The following is a 15,434-nucleotide window of genomic DNA, read 5'->3' as shown; positions in this document are numbered from 1 at the left end:
ATATTAAATATGAAAAACAAAAATGAGCTAGGCATTAAGTCAGCAATATAACCAGGCCTATAGACTAAGCTAGCTATCACAAATCGAATATGTTCTTATACAGCTATTGTAGAGTGGACACAAGACAAAACTTTCAGAAATTTTTTAGGTGTATTGCTCAGGTACACTAGACGGATACAATTATTTGGTCAAACCTGTTAATTATTGAATGTAGGTTCATTCCCAGTAATCTTAATCAATCTTAATGCTTTAGCATACCAAGAAATCTTGGACAGTGCTATGTCCAAGTTTGTGGCAACAGTTTGGCAAAGGGCCCTTTTCTATCCCAACATGATTGTGCCCCAGTGCACAAAGCAAGAAATATAAGACATGGTTTGATCAACTCGACAGGCCCGCACAGAGCCCTGACCTCAACCTCATCCAGCACCATTGGGATAAACTGGAACGGAGATTCATCAGTGCCTGAATTCATAAATGCTCCACAGAATTAATGGGCATGGATTCCCACACAAACACTTCGAAATCCTGTGAACAGCCTTCCAAGAAGAGTGGAAGCTGTTATAGCTGCCAAAGAGGGAGACCAACTCCATATTGATAAGTACATGAAGTGTTTGATTAGGACTCTGTACATTTTGATTTTCGTAGTGATAAATACTACAATGTGCTGTTTATGTAGAATCTGCTCATAAACATCGAGTTAAAAGTGCTTCATGGACAGCTGGCAAACATCGATGCTGACCCTGAGCTAAGTAAACCAATATAATGACTGTGACTTAGCTAGCTAACACATAGCTGTTAGATTTTTTTTTTTTTTACTTTTTTTTTTTTTAATGAACGGATCAAACCAGAAACAAGCTAAAACAATTTTAACTAACACAATTTACCTCAGATCTGTTGTTAAGTTTAGTAAAAGAGAAGTTATACACATATATGCCAAATTAATATGAGTAGCACTGTGTTAGCATGTAGCTATCAATGGTGGTGAATACTGAACACAAGAATATAGAAAAAAAATGTTTGTTTTTTTCATCAACGCTGTTAAAATGATGCATTGTGAACATGACATATAAAAATGTAACTCTGCTATCTTTCCTGTCAGACCTTACACGTTCTTACATGATCATTTGTTATAGCACAAATGTCTAGTAACTTGTTATTGATTCCTTGTGTCTCTGGGCTTTGTTCTCTAAAATGTGTGGGAGGATGATATGCTATCATGATTTCAATTCAATTCAATACCTTGAGGTTTATAGGCATTCAGATGCCTGCCTGTAGCACAACACAATGCATCGCTGCGTAAACTTCTATTAAAAGACGGTGGAACCAGATAACACTAAAACGATGTTATTCTATCACCTCTCTCTCTCACACACACACATACACTCACTCACTACCTCTGTTTTCTCACATACACACACCTCCCCATCATCTTTCTCACTCCCACCTGTTTCCTCTCTCTTCCACTCTTTCTGTGTATATCTCTCACTTTTCTCTCACCATCATTCTACACCCTCCTTCCCCTTCTCCCTCCCTCCCTCTTTCGCTTACTTTCCTGTACCTCTTTTATCAGTTGAGTGAATGACGACTAGGCAACAAGGGGAAACAGATCATTGTTATTCCAGGTCTCTCTTCTTTTCCCTGCTTTAAAAGAACACAGTTTGCATCTCTCTCTCTCTTTTTTTTTGTTTGGATCTCTGAGAAGGATTTATCTTTGAAATCTTTATATACATTACAATATACAAATGACTAAATACTGGGAAACAGGGAGACAGGTCTTGGTGTTCTGGAAAAGCTCCTGGGTTTCATCTCTTCAGCAAGGCACAAACTGTATTAATCCTTCAGCCGCCATGCTCACAAATAAAAGACTTTTTTTTTTGCCATACTCTCTGTGAGCTGTTCTTTACTGGGTTTCTCTGAGTCTGAATAAAGCCTGGCTTAAAGAGAACAAGTCTTTTTATGTCCACATTATATCCAGCTGCAAAGCCCCTGCAGATTTCTGCTTTTAGATGGGATGGGAAAAGCATGTGAAAGGGGTTTTTAAGCAGGTATTTACAGGTGCCGCTTTCAAACTGAGAGCATATCATGGACATTCCTGTCTCAACCACAGCAATTTTCGAAAGCATTAGTGGGTTTTGAAGACGTGTATGGGTTTTTTTTCCGATGTTGAGGTGATTCAGTTTCTTTTAAACACCCGTCTTTATAAATTGTTATTAGTATTTTGCCCTGGTAAAGGACATCGTGTAATAGCTTTATGGACTGATGCTTGCAAGATATGGCAAGGAGAATTGTATGTTTTTTTTTTTTGTACATCTACTGGGTAAGGCAAGGACCTCTTTAGAGGTAGATCAGCACTGGTGCTGCCACACAGACAAACACATTACCACCATATATTTAACTTTGACCTGGCCATATGAGGTAAGACAAATGTTCACTTTGTCCCAGCTTTCAGAGTCACATATCATGTGTCTGCAGCCATTCAGTATTTCAGTCAAGAAAGACCTCATCCTCAGAGCTACTGTCTGCATGTCGTACAGGGTCAGTCCTCTGCTCCTGAAAGAAATGCTGTGATTCTGCCTGAGATACAGAGCTACAAAAGCAGGGTTGAGGAAGAGGCTGGGTAGTATTCAAAGAGCTGGTTTCAGCATTTGCCTCCATGTGTATGCTGTACAGGTGGTGTGGGACACCCAAGCTTCCTCCATCCACGAGAAACTGAGAGAGATAAAGGCCCTCATTACCTGTGGAGAGATAAGATCGTCATAAGTGCTTGATGAGATTTCAAAACAAATGTCACACTAAATCAACTTTTGTATTATAAGTGGACGTTCAGTGGAAACTAGTTTAGCTTTTTTCAATGAATAGTAAGTAGGAGGGTATAGCAGTGTCCAGTTCACTTTAACAAAGAAAGGAAAATCACCGGAGACCGGATCCGGTAGTTTAAATAGGCCGAAGTTTAGAGAAGCAAATGGAGATGAAAGGAAGAAAAACACTACACCTTATCAAGACACAAAGAAAACAAGCATCAAGACTCTTTTATGTACTGGTGACTAAGTGCACTTCCCCTAACTGTCCAAACAGAAGCAAGCTGAAGTCTGAAATGCTTTTGACACAAATGTGCCGACAATGAATGACACATTGTACTTTACTTTTGATATCTATTTTTAGTTCCATTTAATGCGGCGGAACATTAAGGAAACAAGGTGCAAGAGATCTGACAGCTACAAACAGACATTCTTTACCAGCCTCTCAGATTTACAATGTCTTAAAGCTGAAAAGACAACAAAAAATGCAACTCATCATGTTACCAAGATGCAAGAAGGCCCCATGAAAATGTAAAAAGTTACCTATTACATTTGACTGTTGCAAAATGTTAACACTTCTGTAACAGTAAATAAGTGTCTGCTTATAGAAAACCTTGCCCATGACTGGAAACGTTTCCTATATTCCACTTTAATTATTTTTTATTTTATTGTATATATATTTTTTTCTTCTATATTTATAATTCATAAAAAGTTTCTTTTATTTCATATTTTATATTCTTATTGACTCTACTTATTTTTAGATCAGCAGCGGTCGATTTCACTTTATATCATACTGCGTATGACTGTGTATAAAACCTACTTAGTTACTACTATAGTATACCATATGGAAAAAATCGACCATATATTCCTGATGTTATGCGCTAAAATGCCCCCCTGCCATGGATTGACCCCCCTACGTAATATAAAAATTATATTAGGACATAAATTCATGGGTTTATTATAATCAAATATAATCTTACTACTATATAGGCACTTGACAACCATTTGACATTAATACAAATTATCATATAATGTTTATTTTGTGGTACATTTATTTTGCAAGGGTTTGTCATGTACATACAAAAATGTTCACATTAAATGAATATTTTTAAGATGAAATTTTTTTTTTTCCATGTACAATAATTTTTTTTATCTTGCTTATTTTATAATCAAGTTCATTTGGTGTAATTTGTAATTCATAAACCTATGAATTTATATTCTAATAAAATATTCAATAGAGATTATGTGTGTGTGTGGGGGGGGGGGGGTCATTTTAGCGCATAACACTACATAAGGTATGTGGTGTTACCTTAGAAATGATAACACAATGGAACAGGTGATTTAGTATAAACTTTCAGAAATGTGTTTTTATAAAAAATGATAATCAACACCTTCTGACTAATCAGAAGCAAAACAGGCATGTGGTTTCAAACTATTATGCGCTACTTATTTTTCTATAAGCTATAACTGTTTCTGGCATTGCCTTTGTTGATGTCTTCAGACACTGGCTCATTTGCATAAGAGCATATTACAAAGTAAACTAGAAAACACAAATCATTGTTAATAAAGTTAACTGCCAAATGTTGTTTTAAAAGTCTTCACACTTCCACATATGTGGTGCCTTAATGAAAGAGATGAGAAACAGCACACTACAAATAGGATAAGTGAAAATATGGCAAATAAAGCACTTCTTTTTGTGAAGAAGGAAAGGCGGAAGTATGAATAATGAAGCTGATTGCACTCAAACTCATTAGACTGCTACATCTGTGAATCATTTCCCTTCTAGGGGATGCGTTGAGTTTTTCATGGACATTTTAATCATCTATGCTTCCTTTCACGCAAGCAATGCATTAATAAGTAGTAGGACAGGAGGTTATGATGTACCTGTTCCTATGTGCTTTAACAAGCCATATTTCATCATTATTCAAGAATCAAAATTGACCTCAAACAGACCATAATTATAATTATGGGCTTATTGTATTACAGTCAGGGAGAAACAGAATACAGTACCAATACAGTATATTTGTACCTTGTAATTGGACTGTGCTTGTTGTGGCCCGATCTGTAACCTCCGGTGAAGGCCATGCATTCATTTCTGCCTCAGCAAGGGCGAACTGCTCAGCTACCCCTTTGAGAAGAAAAACAGGTGCAAATATTAGGACAGAACATAAAATTTACCTCAATTTAGTGTTTTTGTTTTAAGGATGGCAGGCAAAAAGACATGACCTTAAGATGTACAGTACTCAATTCACAATAGACTAACCTGACAGATAGACCTATATTCCCAGGAAATCAAAATGCTGCACTCCAACTTTGTGGGAAACTCTGATAGTACGACCAGTAAACATTTATGCTGGAAGGTAACAAACCCATGAACTAAAGTGAATTTCATTAAATATTATTATGTGACTGCTGTTATCATCAATAATTAACAGTTATTCATACAGTATGTTACAATAAGGCAATGTCACAATAAGGCAATGTATAAACCAGCACTGAATGATGTTAATTAAAGAGCCTTAGGGAAAGTATTACTGTTTAATACAATCCAAGCAAAAATAAACTTAATGACAATATGTATGAAAAGGCATATAATCATGTTGAAAAGTTAGTACACCCTCTTTTAACTCTATGTGTTTTGTGCAAAAAATTATTTAAAACAATAATCTGATAACTGCTTAGTATTAGGCAAATATAACCTCAGACAAAAAACAACATATAACTTTTTTTCACCATGCAACTATTTATTGAATAATAATTAAGCCAAAAAGAAATATATGGGCAATGCTTATTATCCTCTTACTGCTCAGACAGAATTTACTCTGTAACTTGCAGCCAGGTGCTGCTAATCATTCACCCTTGATTAATTGATCGTCAGCAGGTGTGCGGACCTCTATAAAAGCAGACATTTTGCCAGTTTGCTTGTCTGGAGCAAAGAGATAAATACATAAGCAATGGTCTTGGAGAAGCAAGTGTTGCTTCACATCAATACGGGATGGGTTATTAAAATTGGGAGTTCAGTTTTCTACCCTGCGGAAGATTATTCACAAGTGGAAAGCATTTAAGACAGTTGCCAACCTTCACAGGAGTGTACATCCCAGCACATTCACCCCAAGGTCAGACTGTGCAATGCTCAGAGAAATAGAAAAAAACTCAAGAACTACATCTCAGTCTCTACAGGCCTCACTGAGCATGTTAAATGTTAAAGTCCTTGACAGGCCAATTAGAAGATGCCTGAACAAGTACAGTTTGTTTGGATGGGTTGCCAGGAGAAATGCTCTTCTGTCTAAAAAGAACAAAAAAGCATGACTGAGATTCATAAAACAGCATCTGAATAAACCATCTTTTAAGACTTTTGGAACAGTGTCCAGTGGAGAGATGAAACCAAAGGGGAGTTGTTTGGCCATAAAGCCCAGCACCATGTTTGGCAAAAACCAAACAGTATTTCAGCTTTTTTACCATTTCAACCTCATATCAACTGTCAAACATGGTGGTGCCATAACTTGCAGTTGACCATGAACTCCTCTATATGATTTTTGAGGCAAATATAAGGCCATCTGTTCAACAGTTAAAGTTTGGTTGAAATCCGGTGACAGGACAATTATCCAAAGCAAAGGCCGAAAAATAAAAGAATCAATGTTCTAAGGTCTAGGCAAAGTCAACTGAAATGCTGAAAATGATAATTTTTATTGCTTTTACACAGAAACACATAGAATTAAAAGTGGGTATAGTACCATGTATGATGAATGAGGTGCCATGTGCAGTTTGTCCTTACTAAGTCATAATATACTCTATGCCAGTGGCTATGCCAGTATTTAATAGATGGCACAGAAAAATTAATAAACACAAACTGAAGTACAAGTATAAAAATAAAAATATAGTTGCAAGCAACGATGAGCGGGCCCAAGCACCCTGCGCCATCGCCATCCTGGTGCACCAGAAAGACAACAGACACAGAGAGCACATGCATTTAAAGGGCATATCCCAATACCATTATGACATTATTTTAGAAAAGAGGGGAATTTTTTTGGTTTAGACCTCCAAAAAGCCCCAGATGCTGGAAAATCAATGTGATGTCACTGACAGTGATGTTACACAATATGATGTCCCACAGAAAGTTATTAACCACTTTTCTGCATAATTTTAGGGCATCGTCAAATCCCTCTGCGATTCTGCATCCTCAGTATCTTGGGATCACATAGGCACAGTTTGGTGACGATCATATAAATTCCTCATGAAGAATGTATTGAATTCCTTCGGGTGCATTTTACAAACAATACAAAATAACTAACTTTTTGTTGAGTTGAGCCCGTGACATGCAATGGGAAAGTTTTTTAGCTCAATGAGCTCTAAATATACAGTATATGGGTTTTGTGTGCCTACATGCAAATGTGTGTATGAGCTATGAGGCCAAATTTCATGAGGGGCCCCGGGGCCCAGACTAATAGCAGCAGATTCCAACCTGTCTGCCAAATATCATGAGTTATCAAGCATGTTATGACCCCCAAAAAGCCCCAAATGTTGAGAAAAAATAATAATAATTATCCGTAGGAAAACAGTAGGTCCCTTTACACACTATGACGTCATAGTGCCGATGTCATAGTGCTTGGGCCCTAAAAACACAATATATATATAATTAAATGAATATAGAAAATTAAAGGTTTGTAGTAGATGTGCTTTTCCTATATACCAGAATAATATTGATAATAAGCTAGATAAAATTGGCTCTCCAGAATATATAGATAGGCCTATATGATGTTTGCTGTGTTAACCTGCAGCAAAGCGTGCCTCCTTGATCTCATCAGTCAGATGGGAGTAGAGCTGCTCATCCTCCTGCAGTGTGGTCCCTGCTCCTCCCCAGCCTCCTCCATCCCTGGTCCAGCCACACCAGCCCTCGCCAGTCGCTGTTTCACCACCCCAACCCTTCCACTCTATCAGGTGGGCCACCCGTCCCTGTGCCATTGCTGTTGGCTTGGTTATGTGCTCCTTTATAGTAGCAACCAGACCTGAGCAAAGTATAAAAAATGGGATAAAAACAAAGAACAAAGAAAAGAAATAGAGAGGTAGAAATGTAAAGCAGTAGTGTGGAAAATAAATAGTGAAGAATGAAAGTGGAAAATAGCATAAATACCATGGCACTGTGCAAAAGTGTGGGCACCCTAAGAGTTCCAGAGTCTCAGATTCTTTTAACAAGGTTTCAGTAATCAGCTTGTTAGATCTGATGCATGGCAACAGGTGTCATTAGTAAAAGCCAATTTCAAAGCTTTATAAATACTTTGACTTTTCAAACCTTGTGCACACACTTGTGGACACTCAACAGCCATGGGTTTCTCTAAGCAGGTGTATAAGACTCTGAAAATGAAAGTTATTGATGCCCACAATGCAGGAGAATGCTACAGGAAGATAGCAACGCGTTGTCATCTTGCAGTTCCCACAGTGAAAAATGTGATTAAGAGATGGCAGTTCAGGGGTACTGTGGAGGTCAAGATGAGATCTGGAAGATCAAAAAAACTCCACCGTTCCACAAGACCATCATGGAAGGGTCAGCAGAAGAAAGCCGTACCTGCGTCTCCATCATAAAATCCAACGTCAGAAGTATGCAACAGAACATCTACAGAAGCCTGATGTGTTTTGAAAACAAGTGCTGTGGACTGATAAAATTAAAATAGAACTCTTTGGCCACAATCAGCAAAGGGATGTTTGGAGAAAAAAATGAGCAGCATTTCATGAAAAGAACACCTTGCCAACTATTAAGCATGGGGTGGATCTATCATTCTTTGGGGTTGTGTTGCAGCCAGTGGCACAGGAAACATTGCATGGATAGAGGGTAGAATGGATTCCACTAAATACCAGCAAATTCTGTAAGCAGACATCGCAAAAAACATCTGTACAAAAGCTGAAGCTGAAAAAAGGATGGCTTCTACAATAGGACAATGATCCTAAACATACCTCGAAATTCACCATGGAATACCTCAAGAGATGCAAGCTGAAGGTTTTGGAGCAGCCATCACAGTCCCCTGATTTAACATCATTGGAAATTTGTGGGTAGATCTAAAAGAGCTGACGATCAAAGAATATTATAGAACTAGAAGCCTTTTGCAAGGAAGAATGGAGAAAATCCCGAGTACAAGACTTTTAGCTGGCTATAAAAAGCGTTTGCAAGCTGTGATATTTGCCAGAGGAGGTGTTACTAAGTACTGATTATGTAGGGTGCCCAAACTTTTGCACAGTGCCATGATTATTACTTTTAGTTTTTATTTTTGTTCGATTTATGGCAATTTATGTTAAATTTATAGCATAAAAAGTAACTATGCATTAATGTTTCCTGACAATATTGTGCATTTTTTCCATTTTCAAGAGACTGTTCTTTTTAATAAAAAAATCAATCATATTTTTATAATATATATAGTATATATATAGTATATATAATATATATAGTGATTTTTTTATTATATATATATATATATATATATATATATATATATATATATACAGAAATTTTTTTTTATTTATGTATGATTTCTAAGTAAAATTCTAAAAGTATTTTTATAATACTAAGAGTAAATTTATTCCACCATAATTCAGATAGCACATTTCTCAGTTACTGCCCTTACTTTGAAATTTGGACTGGCTTCAGATTAACTTAAAATAATAAATAATAAAAGAGGATAAACAGATTTCTAATGTGAAAACATTAAAAACACAATATATTTATTATTAACTCTTGCATTTAATAAAAAAAAAAACAGTAATAGAGAAAGGTTGAAAAAGTCTAGGCCGTGCTCATGAGTTAGAAGTACATTTGGTGAGAAGATTATGCTAGCAGCCTGCACTTGAGACCGACTGGTTTTCCCATTTACAGTATTTGAATAAAATGATAGAAGGATAAACAAAAAGCAGACGGAAGCAGTGAAACAAGCAAATCCGTTCTTCATGCATCATGTGTTCTCACCTATCAAGGAAGATGTAGCCAGTTCCCCAATGTTATAGCCATTGCCATTCTTCTTATCTGTCACTGTGCCGTTGTATGGCTGATGATTCCCCTAAATGAAAAAAGAAGTACTTTATTATTTTTTTACTACACATTACAAACCCTTTACAAAAATAAATTCAGGAAAAAGAAGAAATCAATAACATATACAGTAAGTAATATATCATGGTTCTGTTTTGAGATGGCCAGTGCAGAACACTGAATTTGTCAATGGCTGCAACATACAGTATAAATGTATATACAGTATTTATCAGCTTTTTATTTTCTTTTATCACAATCTCTGTTGGTCAGAAGGTTACACTTGCATTGCCTCTTACTTGTTTGATTTGGGATTATTTTTTTTAAATAGTCTTCCACAAGATTCCTCCTGAGTCAGGTTTGTGGACCTATATTGAATTGAGGTCATGGGCCACTCCAATACCTCGACATTTTGGAACTTTAGAAATATGTCATCGAAAGTCCAATTGTGAACAAGCTTTAACTTCCAGCCTGATGTCTTGAGATGTTGCTTTAATATATTAATATAAAAAGCTGCCTTTCTCATGATGCCATACTTTAAGGTGTGAGTCAATCGCTTCTAGACCAAAGCAGCCCCACATAATAATGCTGCCTCCCCCATGCTTCACAGTTGGGATTGTCTTCTTTGGCTTGCAAGTCTCCCCCTTTTTTTTTTTTCCACACAACGATGGACTTCCATATGGCCAAACAGTTCAATTTTTATTTAATCAGACCAGAGGAGAATTTCTCCCGAAAATTAACTCTTTGTCCCCTTGTACAGCTTCAGACCATAGTCAGGCTTTTTTTTTTTTTTGGTGGTGGTTTTGGAGCAGTGGCTTTTGCTTTGTGTTGACATCAGGCTTGTTTTACTGTGGATATTGATACTTTTATACCTGTCTCATCCAGTGTCTTCACAAGGTCTTTTGCTGTTGTTCTGGGATTGACTCGTACCAAAGTATTTTCAGCTGTAGGAGACAGAATGAGTGGTATGATGGATGTGTGTTCCCATAGTGTTGTGTATGTATACTTGTGTAGTATTGTTCGTGCAGATGAGGAAGGTATCTTCAGGCATTAGGAAATTGCTCCAAAGGATGAATCAGACATGGAAGGTCCACTATTATTATTATTTTTTTTTTTTAGATTTTAAATTTATTGTTGAAATCTGTGGAGTGTATACACACTTCAGGAAAGGAAAAATAGCATGATGTATAATATATGAATACCATATTATTAATATTATTATATTATTATCATAATATCATATATATATATACTCAGCAAAAAAAGAAACGTCCTCTGACTTTCAACTGTTTTTACTTTCAGTAAACTTAATGTGTAAATATTTGTATGAACACTAAAAGAGTCGACACCATAAGACATAAACTAAAAATGTTTCCCAATGTGTCCCTGAATGAAGGGAGGCTCAAAATCAAAAGTACCAGTCAGTATCTGGTGTGTCCACCAGCTGCTTGAAGTACTGCAGTGCATCTCCTCCTCATGGACTGCCTATTGCGGACAGTCTGAGCACTGATGGAGGGATTGTGTGTTCCTGGTGTGACTCGGGCAGTTGTTGTGGCCATCCTGTACCTGTCACGCAGGTGTGATATTCGGATGTACCGATCCTGTGCAGGTGTTGTTACACGTGGTCTTCCACTGCGAGGATGATCAGCCGTCCTTCCTGTCTCCCTGTAGCGCTGTCTTGGGCGTCTCACAGTGCGGACATGGCAATTTATTGCCCTAGCCACATCAGCAGTCCCCATGCCTCCCTGCAGCATGCCTAATGCACGTTCACGCAGATGAGCAGGGACCCTGGGCATCTTTCTTTGGGTGTTTTTCACAGTCGGTAGACAAGTCTCTTTAGTGTCCTGCGTTTTCCATTCCACAGGTGCATGTTAATTAATTGATTATGGTTAATTGAACATGCATGGAAAACATTGTTTAAACCCTTTACAATGAAGATCTGTAAAGTTATTTGGATTTTTACAACAATATTGTTGAAATACACAGTCCTGAAAAAGGGATGTTTCTTTTTTTGCTGAGTATAATATATTTATGACATATTGCTATAAATTTAGTATTGAAATATTTATACCAGATTGTCTTTTCCTGAAGTGTTTAAACATTTTTGGCTGATATATACACACACGCACAAGTTTTGAAGTGTGTAAAAAAAATCTGGAACTGAATGTCTCCACGTAAAACAGCCATAATCACAGATACTAAAAAGCTCAAAGTGCACATAATAACACACTCACTTAAGCAATGTATCACAGGTGATAATGAGACACTCAAGCGTAACATCAAAGATAAACTGCATGATAAACAATATGCAATTCTCTAAACTAATGTCCTAACCAAATGGGAGTGGCTTAGAGGCTGAAAATATGGACAGACCTTGACAATGGGTTGTCCTTCCGTCCATGACTGGATCTCCCCCATGGGATGCTGCTGGCTATTCTGAATATCTGCAGGTGAGGAAACATTGTTATTAGCTACTTCTAATTTGTATTGTATGCATTGAGTTGTGCGCAAAAAAAAAAAAAAAGTGGATGGATGGGGATCATTTCTGTTGCTTCCACGTTGCCATAGCAACAGGCAAGTGTCTTGACAACCCATCTCTGGGGATCCCCTGGTGTGCGGGGTTGATTCTCTTCACAACCCCTAATTCCTTTTATTTAGAACCTTGTCAAGGACATCTCATTTCAGTCCTGAGGATCTCCCAGGACTCCTGGTGCTACCTGGTGACTCATATATTAAGGAGCCTTGATAGACACAGTGTGCAGTGGCCCACACGTCGGCGTGACACTCTGAGCACCTTCCTCATGGATTATGCATCAGTGGTGACCCTGGCATTTAGCATTCTGCACTCTGCTTCGTCCATAGCACAACCAGACAGGAAAACACACTCACCAGACAGACCTTTTAAGAGTCAGATGAACCAACGCTACCTCTGCACCATGATTTAATCCAACACAAGACATAAAAAACATCAGGACAGCTGACCCTTTTATACCACATCTGTAAACACTACTACATACATGGCCATTTTGAACCTCTCTGCTTTTTCTTTTTTTTTTCCTTAAAGGATTTCCATCTAGTGCACAGAGATAAATAAACAGGCTTCTGTCCTTTAAAGAACCTGATAGAGTCAGAAGCCCTAAGAGACTTTCCCTTTATCTCAGCCAGTGAGTAGCTGCTCTGGGAGCTCTGCTATCACAACACACACACTGCTGTCACCCATACAAAACAAGGTGCTCAGCTTAAAGTTTAATTACTTGCAATAATCATTCATCAGACAAACACGTCCATACTCTGGTGGAGTAACGGTGCATGCTGCTGCAGTGCTCCTCATTAACATGATTCTCACTGCTGCTGTCGTTTCCCATTCACTTTTGCCCAGCATGACATTAATAATGCTATTTGCTTTTGTCAAGCCCTATTTCTTACAATGATATATACTGATTTTCAAAGATTGTTGGATAATAAGCTGTCCATACTGATAGTCTGTGATAGTCTCAGGATACATGCACGACTGCCAGAGCAACTCAGCAAACCAATAAGTAGACAATCGACCCCTGTACAAGTCATACCTTCGAGATCAAGCGAGAAGAATAAACAATGTAACCAACAGAGAGACCGACAAAACAGACAGACATGCATATAGAATGAAACTGACCTTGATGACCTTTGCAAAGGCAGGCGCCCATGGTGACCCTCAGACAGGTAATTATCTGTTCACCATGCTGAATGAAGGAAGGATGACTAGGGAAAGATAAGGGCCAAGACAAAAAGCTTCACAGATGGAGATATCAAATGGGCGAAAAAGAACTTGATGCCTGCCTGATAGAGGAAAACATTTCCTGCCATCTGTGGAGCTGAAAAGGCAAGGGGGATGAGAGAGAGAGAGAGAGAGAGAGAGAGACAGAGAGAGAGGGTGTAAAACCTGAGTGCACGCTGCCTGCTTGATCACTGTCCCTCCCATCAACCCCTTCTCCTCCCCCATCTCTGTGCTCTCACTCTCACCTCCACCCTTTGCAATCCTCACACATTTGCTAGAGCAAAAAGATGATCAGAGTGCAAATTCTCATGGAAAAGAAAACACTAGGACCTATTAGACTCAACATAGTCCTGAAACTTCACTTGGACCAAAAATATTAAAATATGATCAAAGGAAATTAAAGATTTCTTAGATATTTATACATGAAACCAAATTAAGATGTTGCATAAAATATATTAATGATTAAAAAAAAAAAAAAACATTAAGAAAAGTCAATGATGGTGGGCTGATCTACAGCACTCTGCTCCCCTCTAGTGTCTGCAGTCTTCTCTGCCTGGTCAGCATAAGCACAAGGGATTCCATGTTGGCGTGGGAAACAAGGACCACGTATACTGTATGATACATTCACAATAAGTGTGACATGGTTCAGAGACAAAATTTGGGACAATCATTAAGAAAGATTTGCCTTGGCCCGACACAGCCGGATCGCCTCCAGCGATGAGCAACAGGCGGCAGGCCTACATATGAAACAGGACTACCATGCAATCGCAGGAGACACTGATTACACTAATGCCACAATTAAGCTTAGTCAGGAAATGAATTATGTTAATTATACAGGCTTTTTTGTTTCATGCACGTGCAGCTGATTTTTTTAATGTGCATTTGTTAAACATTTAAGTATTCCATTATAAATTCCACATACATGCAAAAATATTGTACGAAAAAGCACAGCTTGATGAATTTCTTCCAATGTTCCAATGTTATATATTTAAAAAAACAAGTGTCATTATAAAGATTGTCAGAGTAACCTTTAGCTGCTTCATTATTTTGCAAAGTGATTCATAGAACAGAACCAAAATGAGGCAAATGTAAAATGTTGTCCTGATGGCTAGGAAACCCTTCAAAAAGATTTACATTTTTTTATTCAGCAGGAAATCCTTTATTATTGAGTGTTTTCAAACAATTCTGGATCAGTTTATTCTCAACAGTATTTGCAAAGATTAGGATAATATTTGAACGGCAGATAAGAATAGTGTAGGCGATGACCAAGTAGTAAAAAGAACAATACAATTATAAAATAATCAAATGAGTGTAAATTTGAAGAAGTGGAGAAGTATGTTGAGCTAAAGGGGATCCATCTCACCCCATACATACAGTAAAAAAAAAATGAAACTATGAAAAAGAAAAGTAGAGCAGTTATTTGTTTAAAGCTGACCATATATGCTTTATCGAGAGCAATGCCTGAGTAAGAATGTAAATTCCATGCCACTTGCTTGACCCTGAGACTTGACGACACAAAATGACGTTTTTATTCTCTTTTATAATTTTTTCAATTCAATTCAATTTATTTGTATAGCGCTTTTAGCAATGTTCATTGCCGCAAAGCAGCTTTACACAATCAAAAGAATTATTTAAGTTTGTATGAAATGTGAATTTGTATGAATCAAAATGGTCAGTCATAATAAATGATTAATAATCAATTACTGTATATTAGTAATTAATAATTATACATATTATTCTACAGAATTCAACTACAGCAGATTAGTATGATAGTGTGAAGTGTTAAAAAAAGTCCATTGTTGGGAAAATGCACCATGTTAGGGAGGAGTTCTGGGACCGATTTAGTTGTGAGAAAAAAGTTTATTTTAAG

At 37.4% G+C, this 15,434-nt stretch overlaps 1 protein-coding gene across 1 annotated transcript; it reads right to left on the bottom strand.

Moving 5' to 3' along the window:
* Positions 1-1,581: 1,581 nt before the first annotated feature.
* Positions 1,582-13,699, bottom strand: fam131c (family with sequence similarity 131 member C). Its single transcript, XM_053483142.1, has 6 exons — positions 13,463-13,699; positions 12,181-12,251; positions 9,751-9,841; positions 7,571-7,804; positions 4,828-4,926; positions 1,582-2,735 (listed from the first exon to the last, which is right to left on the bottom strand). Exons 1-6 carry the CDS (start codon positions 13,491-13,493, stop codon positions 2,485-2,487), a joined length of 777 nt encoding a protein of 258 aa, XP_053339117.1. The 5' UTR covers positions 13,494-13,699; the 3' UTR covers positions 1,582-2,484.
* Between the last annotated feature and the right edge of the window lie 1,735 nt (positions 13,700-15,434).

The sequence above is a fragment of the Clarias gariepinus genome, chromosome 22, assembly GCF_024256425.1.
Source record: "Clarias gariepinus isolate MV-2021 ecotype Netherlands chromosome 22, CGAR_prim_01v2, whole genome shotgun sequence".
Taxonomy (NCBI): domain Eukaryota; kingdom Metazoa; phylum Chordata; class Actinopteri; order Siluriformes; family Clariidae; genus Clarias; species Clarias gariepinus.
This window is presented reverse-complemented; position numbering and strand designations above follow the sequence as displayed.